This window comes from Aotus nancymaae, unplaced genomic scaffold (genome assembly GCF_030222135.1).
Source record: "Aotus nancymaae isolate 86718 unplaced genomic scaffold, 86718_ANA_hifiasm-v0.15.2.pri h1tg000003l, whole genome shotgun sequence".
Classification (NCBI taxonomy): Eukaryota; Metazoa; Chordata; class Mammalia; order Primates; family Aotidae; genus Aotus; species Aotus nancymaae.
This window is the reverse complement of record NW_026988414.1, coordinates 26,928,982-26,950,343: the sequence shown is the minus strand read 5'-3', so window position 1 is coordinate 26,950,343 and position 21,362 is coordinate 26,928,982. Positions and strand designations below refer to the sequence as shown.

General features: G+C 42.8%; 1 protein-coding gene across 2 annotated transcripts in view; it reads right to left on the bottom strand.

Moving 5' to 3' along the window:
- The window catches only part of ABCA1 (ATP binding cassette subfamily A member 1), a 155,849-nt gene that overhangs the window by 64,368 nt on the left and 70,119 nt on the right, over positions 1 to 21,362 (bottom strand). For both annotated transcript variants that reach the window (XM_064379401.1, XM_064379391.1), the window contains exons 8-11: positions 8,989 to 9,081; positions 3,813 to 4,053; positions 915 to 1,054; positions 457 to 573 (exon numbers count right to left, since the gene is read on the bottom strand). In XM_064379401.1, coding sequence (XP_064235471.1) covers positions 457 to 573; positions 915 to 1,054; positions 3,813 to 4,053; positions 8,989 to 9,081 — 591 coding nt within the window. The remainder of the gene's footprint in view (positions 1 to 456; positions 574 to 914; positions 1,055 to 3,812; positions 4,054 to 8,988; positions 9,082 to 21,362) is intronic.

The window sequence follows — 21,362 nt, the reverse complement described above, 5'->3', positions numbered from 1 at the left end:
CCCTTGACCTCCACACTGCATTTCAATAGAAGAAAAGGCTGGCTGACTGGCGGTGCCTCTTCATTCACCTTCCTATAAGATAGCACGCATGGTATGGGGCAATCTCTCTAGAAGACATTGTTTTTACTCGAACAAAATCAAACCTCCACCCCACTCCTCCATCTGGAGACCAGAACCCTTTCATATGTGATTTCTAAAGCTGTAAACCCAAGACCCTTTCACATGTAATTTCTAAGGCTGTAAACCTAAGATCCTTTCACATGTAATATCTAGAGTGTAAGCCTATATAAAGGCAGAGCTTCTCTTTGTTAGGGGAGCTTGACCATTTGGACAAAACACAAAGCCTTGCTCCCGGGCCGTAATAATAAAACCCCTTCCTTTTTAGTTTGGTGTCTGAGAGGTCCGTTTCTCGCGGCCGCTCCTGCTTCAGTACATGGTCATGGGAGGGACACTCACCCGGACAAGGTCCATTTCTTGGCTATTCTCCATGAAAGTCCAGATCTTGGGGCTGAGTTCTTCCCACATGCCTTCCAGATCGTGGAATACAGCCAGTTCCTGGAAGGTCTTGTTCACCTGGAGTCAAGTGGGGAGCCAGGGACCGCAGAAAGAGGAGGAGAGGCAGAAACAATGAGCACTTCAGCTCCTTCGTGAAAAGATACCCCATCACAGCAGCCCTGTGCCAGTCCTCCCCATCCCCAAGAAATGCCTGCTGGTAACTATGATTCTATACCCAGGACCAGGGAGCTGGCCCTTAACACTCAACTCTGGTCTGCATCAGACTAGAGATTTTCACTCTGGGAATTCCAGAAGAGCCATGAGTATACCTAGCACACATCTCTGAAGCTACCTTGAGTTTTTTGTCCCCAGTTCTGGGAAGATTCTGGGGAGGGAGTCTTGGGCTGGGGGCAGCTTACCTCAGCCATAACCTGCCTCGTGGCTGGAGTGTCAGGTGTATACAGGATCTTCCCCACAAGCAGAGGCTTCAGAGCTTTCCAAATAATGCGGGAAAGAGGACTAGACTCCAAATTCTTCATCAAATCATTGCAGTAAGGAGCTATAAAGAAGAGGGGAGACAAACGTTCGTATGCATGGTCATATACTGATAGAAACTTACAAGGGCTTTGGAGCCAGGCAGTTCTGAGTTCAAATCCCAGCTCTGCCACTAATAGTCATATAGTAAGTAACTTATCTGAGTCTCAGTTGGCTCCTCTGTAAAAGTAAAATTCATAACATCTATTTGGCAGAGATGTGGAGAATATTATCTCAGATTAACTGAGACATTATCTATAAAGCCTCTAGAATGATGCTTGATAAATAATCAGAGCTTATTATAACATCAGTGATGGATAACTCACAACTGAGCTGATCTGGAAAAACGTTTTCACTAAGCACAGCCCCTCCTAACTCCAGATTCACACTCTCATGCCAGCCTCACTGCTGTTTTCACTGTTAACAGGACTAACATTTAAACTAACTCTTGAGGGGCAACCAGAAGGCTGAATTCAGATATCAGTTTTCAAGCAAAAACCAAAATTTTCTTTTTAATTAACACAAACCAGTATATATCCACCTAACAAAAACCCAAATACGAAAGCTGTAACAGACAAATGATTTTGGTTATCCAGCAAGATTCCTGATTTTTAAGAATGTCATTGTAAGTTTTTCAGGGATTTTTAGATACTAATTATCCTTTACATGCTGCAAAGATAATAGAATTTTTTTTTTTTTTTAATGAGGATGTCCTCACAATTATGTCTGTCGTGGAAATAAAGCCTCCCTTGGGTAGACTTGCAAGCTTGGGGAGAGGAGGAGATGGGATTTCATTAAGCCTGCCTACAATACCATCCTCTTCAGGCTTGTAAAGCAACTTGCAAATGTCTGGAGTGCTTTACTCCAGGGAAGAATAGAAGGTTCTTGTGTTACAATAAAGTACAAAACCTGCCTCACTCAGTGTCTGAAAGACACACCTGTGGTTGGAAGTGGAGAAAGGTTCACCTGCATCAAGTTTTCAAGGAAAAGGATGTCATTCCTAAAACTGTAACACTGGATCCCCGCTGCCACCAGGCATATGGCACACATGCCCACTAAAGTGCTTAAGTGTGGGAAGTGGATATGGAGATACAAGCTTCTTTAACACTGCCTCACAGCTAAGAATGGGAAACAAAGGGCAGATCAAATGTCCGAGTGTGAGGACACACACGCCACCAATAATTATTTTAGAGAGCATAGGTCCAGGCAGATTTGAGCTTAAGTGCTGGCTCTTGTGGATTAACTCTGATGTGGCTCTAACCAAGGCACTTAACCTCTCTGAATCTATGAAATGTGGGGTTAAAGAATCTTCCCGGCTGGGCATGGTGGCTCACACCCATAATCCCAGCACTTTGGGAAGCCGAGGAGAGTGGATCACAAGGTCAGGAGTTCGAGACTAGCCTGGGCAACACGCTGAAACCTCATCTTTACTAGAAATACAAAAAAAAATAGCTGGGTGCAGTGGCACGTGCCTGTAATCCCAGCTACTCAGGAAGCTGAGGCAGAAGAATCGCTTGAACCCGGGAGGCAGAGGCTGCAGTGAGCCGAGATCGCGCCACTGCACTCCAGCCTCAGTGACAGAGGGAGACTCTGTCTCAAAAAAAAAAAAAAACAAATAAAGGAAAAAAGAAAAAACTCTTCTATGCAGAGTTGTCATGAGGGTAAAACAAGATAACTTAAACAGAATGCGTAGTGCATAAGAAATTCTACTTAAATGTTAGGGTTTTTTTGTTGCTGTTATCATCATTACTGGTACTTCTTTGTATGTTATTATAAAGCTTACCTCATTGGTAATATTAAGACTGGTTATATTATCCTTTTTAAAAGTGTTTTTCTAGCTTTTCTGAATTATAACTGACAAATAAAAATTGTACATATTTAAGGTATACAATATGTTTTAATATATGTATATATTGTGAAAGGATCACCACAATCAAGCTGTTAATATATCCATCACCTCATGGCTACCTTTTTTGTTTTTTTTTTTTTTTGAGACGGAGTCTCACCCTGTCGCCCAGGCCAGTGTGCAATGGGGCGGTCTCAGCTCACTACAACCTCCACCTCCCGGGTTCAAGCAATTCTGATGCCTCAACCTCCCAAGTAGCTGGGATTACAGGTGCACGCCACCACGTCCAGCTCATTTTTTGTATCTTTAGTAGAGATGGGGTTTCACCATGTTGGCCAGGCTGGTCTCGAACTCTTGACTTCGTGATCTGCCCAACTTGGCCTCCCAAAGTGCTAGGATTAGAGGGGTAAGCCACCTTGCCAGGCTCATAGTTACCTTTTTTGTGTACTGTGAACACTTAAGATCTACTCTTAGCAAATTTCAAGTATATCAAACAGTCTTACTAACTATAGTCATCGTGATGTACATCAGATCTCAGGAACTTATTCATCATGTGAAACCGACACTTTGTACCTTATATATATTCCATATATAAGTGAGATCATGCAGGATTTGTCCTTCTGCCATTATCTCATTCTTGATTACTCTGGAAGCCACCTCCCTACACTCCCCAGAAAACCAGGAGGCTGGCTGTCAATCATTCATTCCATCGATAAACACTACTGTGCACCTGAGATGTGCCAGGCTGCATTCAAAGAACTGGGGACAACTAGCAAATCAAGAGAAGCCTCTCTCCTCCAGGAGGAGCTCAGTCTAGTGGGCAAATGGGCATGTAGACATCTAACGCTGCTCAGAGGGAGGAGATGACACAGGCCAAGGCCAGAACTAAGGCAGGGATGGGGACGGGGACAGGGCTGGGGTCTGCACAGACACTCACTTGTAGAGTTGTCGTAGAAGGTTTCAGCATCTTCCTCAGTGCCATTGCCGCCAAAGAGCGCTTTGTAGTTGTTGTCCTCATACCAGTTGAGAGACTTGATCTTCAGCCCCCCTCCCTCGGGATGCCCACAGACAATACGAGACACAGCCTGGTAGATTTGCGTGGAGGAGCTGGAGCTGTTCACATTGGTCAGAAACATCACCTCCTGTCTCATGTCACTCCAGCTCCTCATGCTGAACAGCTGGTGTCAGGGATGGGGAGGAAAAAGAAGGTAGGGGAAGGGCAGTGCAAGGGTTGGGGATGAGAAGAGAAAGAAACATCTTATTTTCTTGACCTCTCAAGAGCGATGTCCCAGAACACATTTTGTCTGATGTCATTTCAAAGTCTTGGGATGAGCTTGCCAGAACCTGGCTACCCAGTCTGTGACCCAGGGACGAGCAGCATCAGCATTACTGCGGACATTGTTGGAAAAGCAGATTCTGAGACCCCTCTGCGACCTGTAGATTTCAAATCTTCAGCTTCACAAGATGACCAGGTGATTCCTATGCTCACTAAAGCTTGAGAAGCACAGTCTAGAGTTAGTGAAGCCCCTGGAGCTGGGCTTTGTTTCACTGGGATTATCTTCGAGTTTATAGATCAGAATGCTTTCTCTGAACAGCTACATCTGACTGTGGTTGAGCCTATCAGGAACTGTTCTCATCCTCGATAACTGACTCACTTCTAAAACTCCTCAAGCTCCAGTGTGGAAATTGAGGACCCCCTCCCCCTTGGGAAAAGGGTACTGTATGTGAAGTTCTCTGTCTTCATCTCAATAAAGCGTCAGGCAATGAAAAAAGCTTAAGGTGAAAAACTCAAGTATGGGCTGGGTGCATGGTGGCTCACATCTGTAATCCCAGTACATTGGGAGGCTGAGGCAGGTGGGTCACCTGACATCAGGAGTTTGAGACCAGCCTGGCCAACATGGTGAAACCCTGTCTCTACTAAAAAAATAAATAAATAAGTTGATCGGGCGTGGTGGCGGGTGCCTATAAGCCCAGCTACTCGGGTGGCTGAGGCAGAAGAATCGCTTGAACCCAGGAGGTGGAGATTGCAGTGAGCCAAGTGCCATTACACTCCAGCCTGCGTGACAAGAGCAAGACTCTGTCTCAAAAAAACAAAAACAAAGAAAAACTCAAGTCTGAACCCAGCTATGTCCCTCGTCAGCTTATAGCCTTAGAAAAGTCACATCATGTCTCTGAGGACTCAACTTCTCCATGCTTCACGGAGCTTGCTGAGACACAACTTTCACTTGGCTTGGTTTTGGTAACCCCGGGGGGGCAGTAGATGCTTATGCCGTGGTCTGAACCCTGCCCTCTAGTCATGAAGAATAGGGAAGCTAAAACAGTGTGTGCTGAGGGGTAAATCCATGCCACACAGGAGGGTGCCCTGCACAGAACAGCCCCAACAGGGTGAGTCAGAAAGCCCAGGCAGCCAGGCGTGTGTCTGTGACTGCCACTCAACAAGCATCCATCACCCAGGCAGTGCTCTGTCTTACATACAAATGTATTCCAGCACTTTGTGGAGTTCTCAGTCCCAGTGCTATTATTAAATATTTATAGAGCACTTTGTATTTCCAAACATTTCACCATAAATCATTAATAAATCCCTGCATTCCTTGAAATGTCACTGCATGGTCACACTTCCTGGGAAGACTGAGCTCTAGAGCACAGAGGGGAGGGGCCACAAGGCCCAGCACCCAGCCTGGAAAGCTCCGTGTGCATCGCTTTCAGCCTCACAGCCTGCTGGTTCCTGTGAACGGTGCAGTCCAGCACTGTCTAGGTCCTAAGCTTTGCCTTCCGCCTCCAGATGGAAACTAGGTTCTCCAGAGGTGGGTCAGAGGCCACAAGCTTTTTTTTTTTTTTTTTTTTCAGGGAGAGGGCATCTAGCACACTCCACAAAAACACAATTAGGTGAGGCAGACAGCTTTTCCTAACTTCATCTTTTCATAACCTGTATGGGGCATACAGACAGAAAGGGGACAGATAGCCAGGCCATTTTGTCTTTTATTGGTTATTGGAACAGCCTGAGAGATTTTTAAACAATAGTGAGTAAAAGCCACTCACTCTTCTTTCCATAGGAAAGCCTCACCACCATCCCACCACTCCCCAATCAAAAAAAAAAAAAAAAAAAAAAATTCCCTCCCACATAAAGCCAGTAAATTTTTCTAAAGAAGCACCATAAATTATCCATAACTGAGTTATTCCAAACCATTGACTCTTTTCTCAGCACCTGTTTTAGGGGACAACTCTTACTTTTTCTCCTGCACCTCAGCTCACACTCCAGACTTTACCTATGAGGTGCTCCCTGACTGTCAGGGAGGGGCGGCTCTTCATCCTTTAGCCCATGGATGACGGTGGTATTTGAACATCATCGGTTGAATGAATGAATGAATGAAACCGACTTACTGCTTTCTCAATCCAGCACAGTGTCCTTTGTCTTCCCTTTCCCCCATCCCAATCTCTTCTCAACCCAACAACCAGAGTGTAAACGGTCTAAACTCTAGATCTCATCACGTCCCCTCCCTCCAAACCCTCCACTGGATTCCCGTCTCACCCAGCATGAATCCAAAGTCTTGCCAGGCCTGTATAGCACTCCCCGCTCCTGCTCTAGCTCCTCCCCTCCCCCTCACCACTTGCTCAGCTTCCCTGGTCCTTAAACACATTCCTTAGGCATGCCCTAGCATCAGTGTCTCTGTATCTGTCATTCTTCCTGCTTGGAGTTTCCTTCCCTCTCCACAGACACGCTGTCATTTCCTTCAGGTTCAACTGTCACCCTAGAGAGGGCTTCCCTAATCACCCCCTTTAAAACAGTACCTTCTCATGCTCTATCCCCCTTACCCTGCTTTTTCTTCCCTGCATATATCCCTCCTGTGGCATTAAACACTGACCTGTTTATTTCTGTCTCTCGCCCTACACGTGCCCCAAGAGAACAGAGAAGTCAGTGTGTTCACTGCTGAGTCTCCAAACCTAGCAATGCCAGGCAGCTGGTCAGTGCTAGATGGGCATCTGAGATGCTGCCTCCCTGTCCTCCCTTCCCATCACCCAGATGTGAAACTTATGTCAGCTTTCATTCATCTTACTCCTCAAGTCCTCATTTCCTCCCAATTTCCAGGTTCTGCCAGTGCATATTTTCTTCCTTGGAAGAGTCTCCTTTCTATTCCAGTTGCTACTGGAGTTTTTCCACGAAGCAGGCAAAAACACAGGCTTTGGAAACCCACAGTTCTGGGTTCGAATCCCAGTTTTGTCAATTAATTCACTGGATGACCAGAAAAGTTGCCTAACTTTCTGAGCCTTGGTGCCATCTGCAAAATGGACACAATGAGACCCACCCACTCAGGTTTGTCACGGGGATCATAGAAGGAAATGGGTGGCACTGTCTGAACCAAGGCAGCTCCTCAGAAGACATTTGCTCCCTTTTTCTTTTTCTTTCAAAGGTTGTGCTTTGGTCAAAAATTATCAACTTTCTTTCCACACAGTGACCGGAAAAACAACTGCATTTATTGGTCTTCTCTCATTTAGCTCATAGAAATAACGAGTTAGACAATGAGTAACTTGTGATCAAAGGGACCTGGACGTGTTCTATTGAAAGAAGCAGATGGTCTTTGCTTGTCCTGGACCAGGAGCAAGCAGGGCACAAGAAGCAGCTGCCAAGAAAAATATATATGTTCACTTGGAGGGTTTCCACCACATCCGCAATGGGAACATCACATGCTTCCAATTTTTTTTAATGCCAGACAAAAAACAGGGCCAGTGATGTAAGTGAAAACAGCTGTAACCAAACCCTGAGTTTAGAAGCAGCTTCCCCTGTTCCAGCCACTGCTCTGCTTTCTCTAAGGCCAGAAATGAACAAGGGGACTGAGGCTGGGAGAGGAGCTGCAGAGCAATGCAAGGCATGTCAATGTCAGCTAACAGGGCCCTAGAGAAATAGCTATGGACTTGCAAAACAGCTTCTTTCCCATTCTCCCCCTGAAAGAACCCCAGTTGGTCCAGCTTCTCTACTTAGTAAAAGGTCACCAGCCTTCATAACCCGGGTAACAAATGGCAGGCTGAAAGAGGGCTTTTCCTCTGGAAAGGGAACCCAGAAGTCAAACCTCATCAATTAGAAACACGTGAGCAGAATTCGAAGAAAGAAAATGGAACAGGACAGGAAGAAATACACTAAAGTGCCAATAGTGTTTAATCTCAGCATTTCTGCTATTTTCCAAATGGTCTGCATTTTCCACCATGAACATGTAATACTTTTATTGTTAAAAAACATAAAGTTCATTTTGATCTTTGAAAAAATAATGCAAGCACCAAAAAAATGGGTAAGTTAGATACAAGCACCGGAAAAAGAAAAATGATTAGAGAAGCAGCTAAAAATAAGGGTGGACCAAGTCTGAAACAATTTCACCACAAATTACTATTTTCCAGTGTCCTATACATTAGTCTGCATTGTCTGTGACCCCTGTCCCCTGGCTCAGCTTCTTATGCAGAGGGACACCAGACAGTTCCTGGCTTCCAACGTCTAATTTGAAACAAGGCTGGGAGTCAGAAAGTGGACGTGTACACCGGCTGGGAATCAGAGCTAACTACTTTCTTCAGGGCCTACAGGCCCTCGGATTCTAGGACAGAGATTACTCTGATACATTTGTCAACATGTGGACCTAAAAGGCAAACTCAGCTTAATGTTCATTTAAGAGACCATATTCTCATAGCTGAACCTCAGAAGCCAGATGCTTACAAGGAGTACCACGTTATTCCTGTTAGTTAGCGAGCATATGTTTTGGTAAAACGATTGTCTGGCCTTGCTACCGAAGAAGGAATACAGAGAAGTGCATGGGTGGTGACAGATAGAATTCTCCTCTTTATAAATGTATGACTACCTAAGGGCAAAGAGAAAAAAATGGAGAAGGTCCTAAACTAGATATCCAGCTGTTGGCCACTAATTAATTAGCTCTGAGACATCTAAGAATTTTGGTTTCTTCATTTCTAAAATAAGGAAATCAAAACATTATTTTTTAGATCTCTTATGCTTCAAAAATTGATATTACATCTCATGTGATATTAAAATTACAAGGGCCTCTTGGCAAACTCAGAATTGAAAAAACTGATACAGTGGACAGTCTGCTTTCTGGTACTGGAAAGACACAACTTACCTCCTGGGCCAGGGTCCCCAGACTATGCAGCAATGTTTTTGTGGCTTCAGCCAGCTCCTTGCCCGGGAGGGGAGATGTAGAGTTTAGTTCTTTCTGTAATGAGAGAGAAAACTTTGTTTCTGAGCCCAAATGTAAACCTGAACTCTCTATTGGAAATAAACAAGTGAATTAAAACTGTTCATAATCTTGAGTTTAACAAACAAGAAACAGATTCCTAACCAAAACTAAAGATACTACAATTATTTCTAACTGTAAGTTTACATTTTGTTTTTTAAAAACTCATTCTTTGATTAATGGTTTTAAATGATGTAGGAATATTTTACTTAAAACTAGTTCATACGCAATAGATAAAAAGGATCTCATGTGGGCTGTGGGGATGTGTCCAATACAACTCTGCAAATTTCCAAATCTGTCTGAGTCTGCAAGATGGGTAATATGGGAATGGCTTTGAGAAACAAGTTAATGATGGCTCAAAGAAAGGAGGAAAATATCAAGTTTAAAGCTGTCAAAAGTAGGGAAAGATGGAATTCTGTCACTTTTCTAACACTGGAAATTTAATGTACAACACTTATTTTTATGTATAGTTTTAGTCAAATCTTTGTATGTATCAATTCATATATTTAATTCATATATTTAATTTAGTTATATGTCACCTAACTGCACAGCAGATATAAGACAATAATTCATTAGAACAGGGAAAGATAAATCAGGGTAGAAAGCATAAGCTAAAGAAAAAAGAGAACAGTAATTTACAGACTATGAAGTCAGAATTGCTATAGCTGAGGAGCCTCAAGTTGGGTTCTGAGTGTTCAGGCTTCCAAAGAGAAAAAGACATGGGGTCAGTTTCATCACTCTTATTTGTCAAGTAGGAAAAAAGTCTCCAGGGAAAATCTACCTTTCCTGATGTTTCTATGGGTATTGTTTTATTCAATATCATGTCAGACATCTCTGAAATCTAGACAAGGTTGGGCTATTTTGACATTTGTCGCATCAGAGACTGCTGTGAAATTATAATGTAGACAACACAAGAAAATGCCTAGAAGTGGCTGGGACTTTCTCTGAGAAATAGCGGCCTGGGATTTTTTTTTTTTTTTTTCAAGAGAACTCCAAATGCAGAAGAGATTGAGTATCATTCTGATCATTACAATATCCAAGCATAATCCTGAATGGGCATTTCTGAGAAACCCTGCCTAAAGGTTCTATGAAAGAACTTGTCCAGCTGATTCATCTCTTCTGGAATGTATTCTTCATCAGAGTCCCAGTCTTCCCACATTCACAGTCCTTAGAAGGACCCACATGGTCTCCCTTAAACGCTGGACTCAGGTAGGCCTCTGTGATACAACACGCAGATGGTGTTCATGATCTTTCCTTCCATAGAGAGTAACTCACGAGCAACAACAGGTGAGGTGTTTTGTTCCTACTTTCTCTCTTTGGGTTTGCCTTATAACTAAAGGTTAACTAACACACTGGAAGCCGAACTGACAGAGAACTTGCCGTCTGGAAAACTATTACAAACTGAGAGACCTTAATTGAAAGCTATAGGAGGTAAAGTGTTTTTGTGTTTAACATTAGGCCTACAAGATGACAGATGTTCAAGATTGTTTAGCAAAACAAAACAAAACAACAAACCAGGACGAAACCAGAAATGCCAGATTGATGTAAAGTAAATTTAAGTAAAAACTTAAAATGTGGTAGTTAATCCACTTCTTTTATAAAGACTGAATGGAAATAAGATTCTTAGGATTCTTGTGACTCACTCTCCCCCACCACCCTGTGCCCCAATTCTGCAGACATGGGAACCTGAGGTAGCTACAGAACCCTGAGCAAATGACCCAAATTCCCCATCCTTCCATTTTCTCCACGATACAGCAAAATTTAAAATGCTATGCACAGATCACAGAGTTTTTATGAGCACTAAAACTAGAAGATATGTACAAAGCCCCTCGCGCAGTGCCTGGCACATGGTAAGTCCTCACAACTGTCAATAATGCCATCCCCTGCCTTTTTCTTCCCTTACCTGAAAGTTTACTGCCAAAACTGGAGGGCTCTTGTCTACAAACAGGGTTTTCAAGTTCTTAAAAAGACAAACATCCTTTCTCTGTTTCTTGGCAAGGTCTTGAACTTTTTTGCCTATCGGAATGTCCATCCTCTGCTAGGCAGAGAGCTACAGCTATCATCACACAGCACGTCAGCCACATTCCGCCATGCTATTTCTTTTCTATTTTTTTTTTCAGACAGATTCTCACTTTTTCACCCAGGCTGGAGTGCAGTGGTGCAATCTCGGCTCACTGCAACCTCCATCTCCCTGGCTCAAGCAATTCTCCTGCCTCAGCCTTCCAAGTAGCTGAACTACAGGCGCCTGCCACCACGCCCAGCTAATTTTCGTGCTTTTTTTTTTTTTTTGAAAGAAAGAAAGAAAAAGAATAAAGAGGAGGAAAAAGGAAGAGAAAGAGAGAGAGAGAATGGGAGTATTGCTTTCTTGCCCAGGCTAGAATGCAGTTTAGTAATGGGTATTGAAAACCTCTTTTATACCAATAATTATACTTGATGTAAACAGGGAGGAACAGCCAACCAATATTTCATTTAAACCTATGAAATGCTATGCGATTACTGAGTAGTGATTTACTTCCAATTATGTAGTCACTTATGGAATAGGTGTGAGGTGGTAATGTATGTTTTATGTATTTGAAGTGGAGAGTTCTATAAATGTTTATTAAGTTTACTTGTTCCGGGTCTGAGTTCAAGTCCTGGATGTCCTTGTTAATTTTCTGTCTCGTTGATCTATAAAATCGTTAGCTCTTCTTGTTACATTGATCCTTACATCATCCAAAAGAACTGACTTTATTTCAAGAAAATATTAACTAAAAATGGTACCAGCTGCACTGAATATGACCAAAATCATGGCAGAGTTGTGAATGACCAGGACTCACCAACACAGTGAGATCTGGGGAGCTACTGTATCAGAACCACCTGTGGTGCTTGTTAAATATGCAGATTCAGGCCCAGCGCAGTGACTGATGCCTGTAATCCCAGCACTTTAGGAGGCTGAATCAGGTGAATCACCTGAGGTCAGGCAAGACTAGCCTGGCCAACATGGCAAAACCCCCTCTCTACTAAAAATACAGAAATTACCCAGGTGTGGTGGCACATGCTTGTAATCTCAGTTACTAGGGAGGCTGAGGCAGAAAAATTGCTTGAACCTGGGAGGTGAAGTCTGCAATGAGCCAAGATTGTGCCAATGCACTCCAGCCTGGGCAACAGGTGAGACTAGGTCTCAGGGAAAAAAACAACAAAACAAAACGCAGATTCTCAGCCACCTGAGACCTACTGAATGAGAAGTTTAAGAGTGTGATACCCTCAGCAGATTCTTTTACACACTGATGTTTGAGAACCAGCACTATGTTCACAAAGCCTCCCTTCCCAGTATGCTTTGCGCCACTGTTTTTGGTGGTGCATTCCATGTCTGGTCCACATCCTCCTATCTGCTTCAGACTCTGAAGCAGTGAAGAGGCCACTCAGTTCACCTGGCTTTGAGTAGGATCCAAGATGGTGCCAAACACATGGGGAGCCAGGTTTGTCACAGCAATTAGGTACAGCAGTCACCAAGTGCAGATGTTTCTAAAAACCTGACCCAACGTTCACCCATTATCACCATGACCAGTCGTCTGTCCCCTGAAGGATACAAATCAGTGAATGGGTCTGTTGTTTTTATAATATGTCTTCTCCATCTGAATAAATTTACATCTTCATGGGCAACAGTTTTTCCTTTAGGATTTTTAGTTTAAATGTCTTAACTCTGCAGCAAGCTTATTCTTGTTGTTTTAAAAGCTCCACACTTCAGCAAAACTCCAGGCACACAGCTGAGCCAACAGCATGACGGTTTAACCCAGGAATGCAGTTGACCACAGATGTAAACATAGGTCCATGTTAAATTTGCTGTGGCCAACAGACCTTTACATTAGCAGACACCAATTCGATGCCGTATCTTATGAAATGACCTCTTATCACTAGTCTGTCCTTTGGGTTTGTTTGCTTGTTTAATTTGACTGTTTTTGGATTTGGTCTCTAGCAGAAACATTGGCTGAACCCATCCATAAGCAGTAAGGTAGAACAGCCAATGCCATTGTTAGAATCCTTTTTAAACTAGTTCCTTATTTGAGATTAAGTGCTCTGTATTCACCAACAATATTGGAAACCTGTAGTCGATACAAACAAATTTCTATTTTCAAAAGAATACTGGCTGGAGTTACACAGCAAGCGTGGGTCGACATCACAGGGTTAGCAAAACACACATGATGCAAATTCCGCATCAAGTTTAAGGCCTGGATTAGTCCAGATATTCTGCTTATGACTTAATTTTACTTTTCTGTGCATCCAAACATCCCATAACCTGAAAAAATAAGCCAAAGACTAGAAGCATGGGTTTTTAAAAGTTCAGTATAAAAATAGAATACTATGGCTAAAATTAACCAGATGCCACAGGTATCAACATTGATAAATCTCAAAAACATAATCCCCGAATGAAGTGGCAGGCCAATATGCACCCTTACACAATGTGCGCACACTCAGGCCAGTACCAAATATTGTTATTCACAGGATGTAAGTATACATGATATAGAGGATAAAACCATCCAACTGTAAGACAGGAGTTATCTCTGAAAAAAGAGCTAGGGAAACAGAGGCGGCATCAGCTGTACCTGTAATGTTTTATTTCTTAAAAGGAACCAGAAGTCAGCATGGCAAAATGATGGATGATGGTACAGCAGTGTTCTTTTTTTTTTTTTTTTTTTGAGACAGGATCTCACTCTGTCACTGGAGTGCAGTGGTGCGATCTCGGCTCACTGCAACCTCTGCCTCTAGGGTTCAAGCAGTTCTTCTGCCTCTCCCAAATAGCTGGAATTACAGACGCACACCACCATGCCTGGCTAGTTTTGGATTTTCAGTAGAGATGGGGGATTTCACCATGTTGGCCAGGCTGGTCTCCAACTCCTGATCTCAAGTGATCCACCCACCTTGGACTCCCAAAGTGCTGGGACTGCAGGCGTGGGCCACTACACCCAGCCAGGAGTGTTCTTTCTGTTATTCTCTGTACCTATTTTCACGTTGAAACTATTCCATAACTTTCTTTTTAATTCAGTGAAAAGATAAAAGAGGAAGGACAGTTGGGCAGGAACAAAGGAAGGGTAAAGAATCTATGTTGGCCTGAGCACATATAAGATCTAACAGACAGATAACGTCCATGAATAAAATTAACCCCAGAAAAGAATTCATGCCTTGAAGCTAGATCACAAAATATGGTCCAAGAATCATGTGTCTACACCAACTATTAACTGTGCTCTTCTGCTCGTGCTTACTTGACGAAGGCAGACAAAGCTTGCCAAATCCTATTTCCAAGAGCTTCAGTAAACAATTCACAGCTTGGAATTCCTACGATTATTTTTCTAACCAAAAACATTCTCTTGGCTATGATCTCATATAGGTCTCCACTGCACACAGGAGGCAAGCGACTTTCTTATATGAAGTAAAGGAAATAGGAAAAAGAAAAAAAATACAACCTTTAGTGAGGGACTAAGCTTTCTGAGTTAAGCTAACAGGAATTCATGTATGAGTCAATATTTTTAGGTCATAACTTAATACTGTAATGTCATTAGAGGAAGAATGCGCAAATGCTTACTGTGTTACTCAAGAGCTCCTACCCACTTCTGCAAAATGTGTTAATCAAAACATACAACGTTTCCTAAAAGCATGACATTCTGCAACACTGGCCCCAGAAAGACAAAGGTTGTTGTGCCACATTCTTTCAGGGTCTAAGAGATGGAGATGGCTTTATTATATTCTTTCCATCCTCATGAGCTTATGACTTAAGTCAAGAAGGGCTGAAAAAAAACTTTAAAGGCTGTAAGCTTTGGCTTTAATCTTTGAGATGGTGTCTTATTTCATCTCAGTATATCTAGCACAGTTCTGGGCATGTAACAATTAGCCACCCAGTAAGTGTTTCTAGAAGAAAAACGAAAAGGAAGGGAGAAGCGCATGCATAGGATGAGAGATGGACTAATGTGAGTTCCGCTCCAAAGGTCATTCACGTTCACAGAAATGCTGTTTTGCATTCACCTCATCAAGTCACTCAGTCTGTGGAGCCTTTAATGGCTTCCCTTGCTCTGAGAATGAGGCCCTATATCCTCACATGGCTCATGAAGACAGACCTGCCTCAGCCGACCTTTGCCCACCTCTGCAGCGTCATATCTTATTGTTCCTTCTCCCATCAAACTCCCCACAGCTATATCTGCTCCATGCTGAACTATCTCCATCAGATACAGTTCCCCTAAATGCCACCTTCTCTTCCCTCTCCTCTCTGGACCAATGCACATACTATGTCCTCTACCTGGAACATTCTACTCCCTGTTCTTTACCTGGCTGACATCCATTCTTTAGGTCCTTCCTTAGAGGATGCTTCTTTCCTGACTGGAAAGACAGCGGTAGGAGGCCCCATCAGGGCCTGCATCGCACCCCGCAGAGCGTCTCCTGCTCTACACAGCAGCTGCTCCTTTCCTGGTCTGTCCCACCCATTCCCCAACCAGGACAGAAACAGAGAGGGCTGGACCTTGCACATGACTGCCTCCCTGGCCCAGAGCATGGCACTGATTAGGGCTCAATAAATGTTTACTAAATGAATGAATGTGTTTGTTAATCCATTATCACTACATAAAATAAAGACTAGAAGATAACGTGCATTACTAGTGCATTACTAGTGACTAGGAGTCACAGCTAAACAGAAGTAGAAAAGGCATCTGTGCAATTAAAATGCAACTGAAAATATTTTCAATTACTAAAAACCTCATCTACATCAAATTTTTCAGGAATTCTATGACTAAATAAAACGAGATGTGGGTATACATATATTGGAATGGTATTTTCAACACAATACATGATTTTCTTTTCCTCCTGGGAATGCATGTTGCAATGTGTTCACTGAAACACTTCAAATGTCTCTTAAATATCTTCATAAAGTAGACATAAATCTCTACTTCACTTTACCCATATGCAAAATTCAACTCAGGCTGGAATTAGTATGTTTTAGTTCAAACCGAAAACAAGTAAACCACAAATAAAAGACTATCACCACCCAGAAGTAATCACTAACTCTTTCCAATGATTTATTTGACAGTAAAGATTTCTTCTGGGAAACATTTTAATATCTTTTATTGAAGTAGGAAATTATAAAACTAAATTTCTAAGGAACGTTCTAATCTTTTAAAAAGTAATTCAACAATTATTAGCTTTTAAATTAGACGTGTTTAATGCATTCCACCACTTTACTTTTTGCTGTTTCTAAATATAGTTAAATACATCTACTACCACATAATTCAGGGGAAAGAAATTAAACCTGTATCTTAGGTATGGCAATAATTTTCAAGGAAGAAACAGTATAGTTAAGGTGAAACTATCTGTACAGATGGAGTTGAGTAGTCGTATTAACACACTGCCATATCTACCAGCTAGTGTTCTTTTCCCGTTAAGAATTAGGTGAACAGAGAGTCTGAAGCATAAATCTACACAGTGTGTCATTCCACTGAATACCAAACCATGAGGACTGCGGCTGCTTGCTGGGAGAAAGCAAGTAAACCGGTGGGCAGTAAAATCACACAAAGCCAAACAAAATCCGATACTTTCTAACAAAAGTCTGGGTTCCAGACAGGAAAACACAAAGACCAAGTGTTCTCTCCTGCAAAAACCCACACAGACACTTTAAGGACAGCATGAAACAAGTTGCAGAATCTTGCCCTAAAAAGCCATGAGGCAGAAGATAACAAGCCCCATCTGTATTCTGGGTCCTTGTAAGCTAAATAAAGATCCCTCAAGACAAGCATGACTTTGTTCACTCCTTATCCATCTGCTCCTTCTATCTATAGACAGCCCAGCTGTGAGATGACTTGTCCGCTGGGAGCCTCGGGGCACCCTCACGTTACCTTCTTTCTCTCATGAACCAAGTTCCACCTTGGTGGGAATGTGCTGGGCGCACTGGAAGACATGTGAACAGTTTCTGTGAAACCACTGGCTCCACAAAAATAACTTCCTTTTGTCTCCACGCTATTGAGGCGGAGATAAATCTGCACGCCTGGCCTTCCAACCTCAAGGATCAGACACCATTTTCACATCACTGAGGAAATGGTGAGCCAGGGATAGAGCCCATTCAACTCATTTAATCCCACATTCCTCCCACTACAGTCCACAGTGTCTGTGTTGGCAAAGGCTGCTGTCAGGGAGCTAGTGGAGAGGTCATCAGTGGAATTGGGACGAGGGGACACTCTCACTCTGCAGACCCAGACCCTACAAAGAATTCCTCAAAGTCCCAGTCTCAGCCTTAAGGCTGGTTCTCAATGCCCACTAGAATGAAAGCTCCAAATGCATCACATCTGTCTTGTTCGCGGTTGAACTTCAGTGCCTAGAACAGTGCTGGTATAAAGCAGACATACAATAAACATTTGATGAATTTTCTTTTATGAATGTCTCATACCTTGTTCAGAGATGCTCTGCTCGCAAAGTCATCTCTGTATAGCTTGTACATTAAAAACCCTAATAGGTAATGCTTATCATGCTTTAGAGTCACTTTCAGAATATGTGCAAGAAAAAGCAGAGAGCTGCAGAAGAGGGGTCAATAAAAGCCAAGGGCACTGTGGGAACACTTCAAATACATGATCAATTATTCCTTCCAATCAAGAGAGCTGTGGCAGGCTGAATGCCGCCCTTCACCCCAAGATGTCCACACCCCAATCCTGGAGTCTGTGAATATGCACATTTCATGGCAAATGCACTGTGTAGACGTAAGTAAAGTTATGAACCTAGATTATCCTGGATTATGTGAATAGGCCCAAACTAATCACCTGAGCCCTTAAAAGTGAAGAACTTTCTCTGACTAGAGACAGAGAGATGTGACAGAAGGAGGCAACAGAGATTTAAAGTGTGAGAGATACTCAACCTACTTGCAGGAGAGAGGCCACACGAAAAGCATAAGAAGGAATGATGGCAAGATGCTGGAGAGGATGTGGAGAAACAGAAACACTTTCACAGCATTGGTGGGAGTGTAAATTAGTGCAACCACTGTGGAAGACAGTGTGGCGATTCCTCAAGGATCTAGAACTAGAAATACCATTTGACCCAGCAATCCCCTTACTGGGTATACACCCAAAGGATTATAAGTCATTCTATTATAAAGACACATGTACATATATGTTTACTGCAGCACTGTTCATAATAGCAAAGACTTGGAACCAACCCAAATGCCCATCAATGATAGACTGGATAAAGAAAATGCAATACACATACACCATGGAATACTATGCAGCCATAAAAAACAATGAATTCATGTCCTTTGCAGGTACATGGATGAAGCCGGAAACCATCATTCTCAGCAAACTAATATAAGAACAGAAAACCAAACATCACATGTTCTCATTCATAAGTGGGAGTTAAACAATGAGAACACATGGACACAGGGAGGGGAACATCACACACCAGGGCCTGTGGGGGGATGGGGGCTAGGGGGAATAGCATTAGGAGAAATACCTAATGTACACGAGGGGGCAGAAGCAGAGGGGCAGGATGCAGCAAACCACCATGGTACGTGTATATCTATGTATCAAACATGCACGTCCTGCACATGTACCCCAGAACTTAAAATATAACAGTAATAATAAAAAGAAGGAATGATGGCAACCTTTAGGAACAAAGACCAGCCCCTGCTGACAGCCAGCAAGGAAACTTCAGTCCTACAACTGCAAGGAACTGAATTCAGCTGATATCCTGGATGAGCTCCAAGGCAGATTCATCTTCAGAGCCCACCAAAAAGAACCCCCCCCAAAAAGACACACAGCCCACACAAACACCTCAATATCAGCCCTGTGAGACTTTAAGAGTAGACCTAGGTAAGCTCTATTGTATCCAGACTTCTGGCCTTATGAAATAATAAATTTATGTGGTTTTAAACTGCTAAGTATATGGTGACTCGTTATAGTAGCAATAAAAACGCCAATACAATCAGCGAGGACCTTGACAACAGAAGCAAATCAATCTCTCTGGCCAAAATTTGCTGGTCCACTATGATGGCTCCTTCCTACAGTCCAAAACAGATCGGAGGTTTCTGTGAGACAGGAGAGTGGCCCTGTGCTCGCTCCAAGGGAAAGTTAGGAAAAGTTCATCTGCCCAGCACACCCTATAGCCAAATGCACCTTGCTGAGCTGCAAGACAAGAGAAGCCCCTGCCAGGTGGCCCTGAGCTCCTCCTAGAAGTTGTTATCTCAACAGTACAAATACAATGAGCATTCCCTAACAAGTCTCCCTCATGACTAAGTGCATTTATCCCACAGATAATATTTCATCTATCCACCCACTTTTGCACGCATCAAAAGGCCATCTTTTGAGTTCAGTCCAGCGCCTAGAAAGTATCTGACACTATTAAGCACTCAATAAATATTGCTCAGTGCATAGGTTTTTAAGTAAAAGACAACACCTAATGGAAACTGCTCTTAATCCCAGGGAACTTTAAAAACACAACAGCATTCTGACATCCAGTATTAATTTTTAAACAAGGCATAGACTAAGGCATAAAAGAGAATCTTTGGGTGAAAGGCCTTGACGGTATCGGAACAAGAATTCAGTCTTTCATTGAAATATTTGCCAGGACCACTTAGCTTGGTCTGAGTTCTAACAGTGATCTACAGAAGAAAACTTGTATTTTTTCATTTTTTTAACTTATTATTTTATTTTATTTATTTATTTACTTTTTTGAGACAGAGTCTCGCTCTGTCGCCAGGGGCCAGACTGGAGTGCAGTGGCACAATCTCAGCTCACTGCAAACCTCCATCTCCCAGGTTCAGGTGATTCTCATGCCTCAGCCTCTTGAGTAGCTGGGTTTACAGGTGTGCACCACCACACCCAGCAGATTTTTGTATTTTTAGTAGAGAGGGGGTTTTGCCATGTTGGCCAGGCTGGTCTTGAACTCCTGTCCTCAAGTGATCCACACCCCTGCCCCCTAAAGTGCTGTGATTACAAGCATGAGCCACTGTGCCTGGCTGAAAACTTCTATCGTGACAGCAATTGTTTTCAAGGACATAATTTCTATTACTTATGTCAATTAAATTATCAACCTGTATTTATTGAGTACCTATTATGTGCCAGGCTGCAGCCAGGCTCTTCGTATGTATAACCAATAATCACAACAAAGAGTCGAACAAATTATACGTTGAAGAGGAGAAAACTGAGGCTTACGGGGACCAAATAATCTATCCAACATCAATGCTGGTAAAATACTCAAATGCAGTATTCAAACCCAGATCCAGCCGGCCCTCCACACTGCCACATTTTCCCCATGTTGCCACAACACTGCTTTCCAGAGATCACCCAGATTCTGAAAGGGGCCCAGGAGAAAGTCACAATACCCTTGGCTGGAAACAGGGAAACACCCACACACAAAAGAAGGAGAAATGTTTCAAAATATGTGTGTCATGCAATTCCACTTTGGGTACAGAAGCACATATTGAAAGAACAGTTTTTCTCCCCGTGATGTTGGGCCTGGCATCTGGCTGCTGCTACTGCTGCAGTTCTTCGTGCCGTTAAGTGCCCATGTGCAATGTCATCACACGTCACATCCACCTACCATCACAAATCTTGAAATTTCAACCAAGCAGCAATAGAAAAAGGCTGCTTAATGCAAATCGAATATCAGTCCCAACACTCCAATTAAGGCCCTGCTTCATTCAATAAGTAAGAGTCACATTTCAAAATGTTTGGAAGTCATTTCATCCCAAAGGCTTCCTCAAATATCATCTTCATACAAAACAGTCCTGATCATTCATTACATTCTAATTTAAGAGCCCCATTTTGAAGACAGATCTCTTGGTAACAGCAGAGGGGCAGGAGCAGAACCCAGATGCTCCACAAACCAAAGAGATGTGCAGAAAGCACCTGGTAGAAGCCAACTTAAACCACAAAATATTCCGCGGAAATTTTTTGGTGGGGAGAAGAGATAAAGATTTATTTCATTGTGGGGAAAAAAAAAAAAGAAGCTAACTTAATCAACACCTGGTCATAGACCAATGGATCCACAAGGGACAACCACAACACAGCAGGAGGGGATGCAGCGTGGCTGACAGTTCTGAAGGTGCATTTCCCTGCACTCCCTCATGCTGCCAATCCTGAGATACTGTCAAGCTGAAACCTGAGCTGTTAATTGTCAGATGATGAGGGCTAACCCCTCATTCTACTTGGAGTGTAATTCAGACATTATGTGAGTAGAGGGATTTTACCGGGTTGTGTACACAGTAAGTGTTTAATGAGTAAACCGAAATGAAATGGAATGAATGGGCACAGCACCAGAAT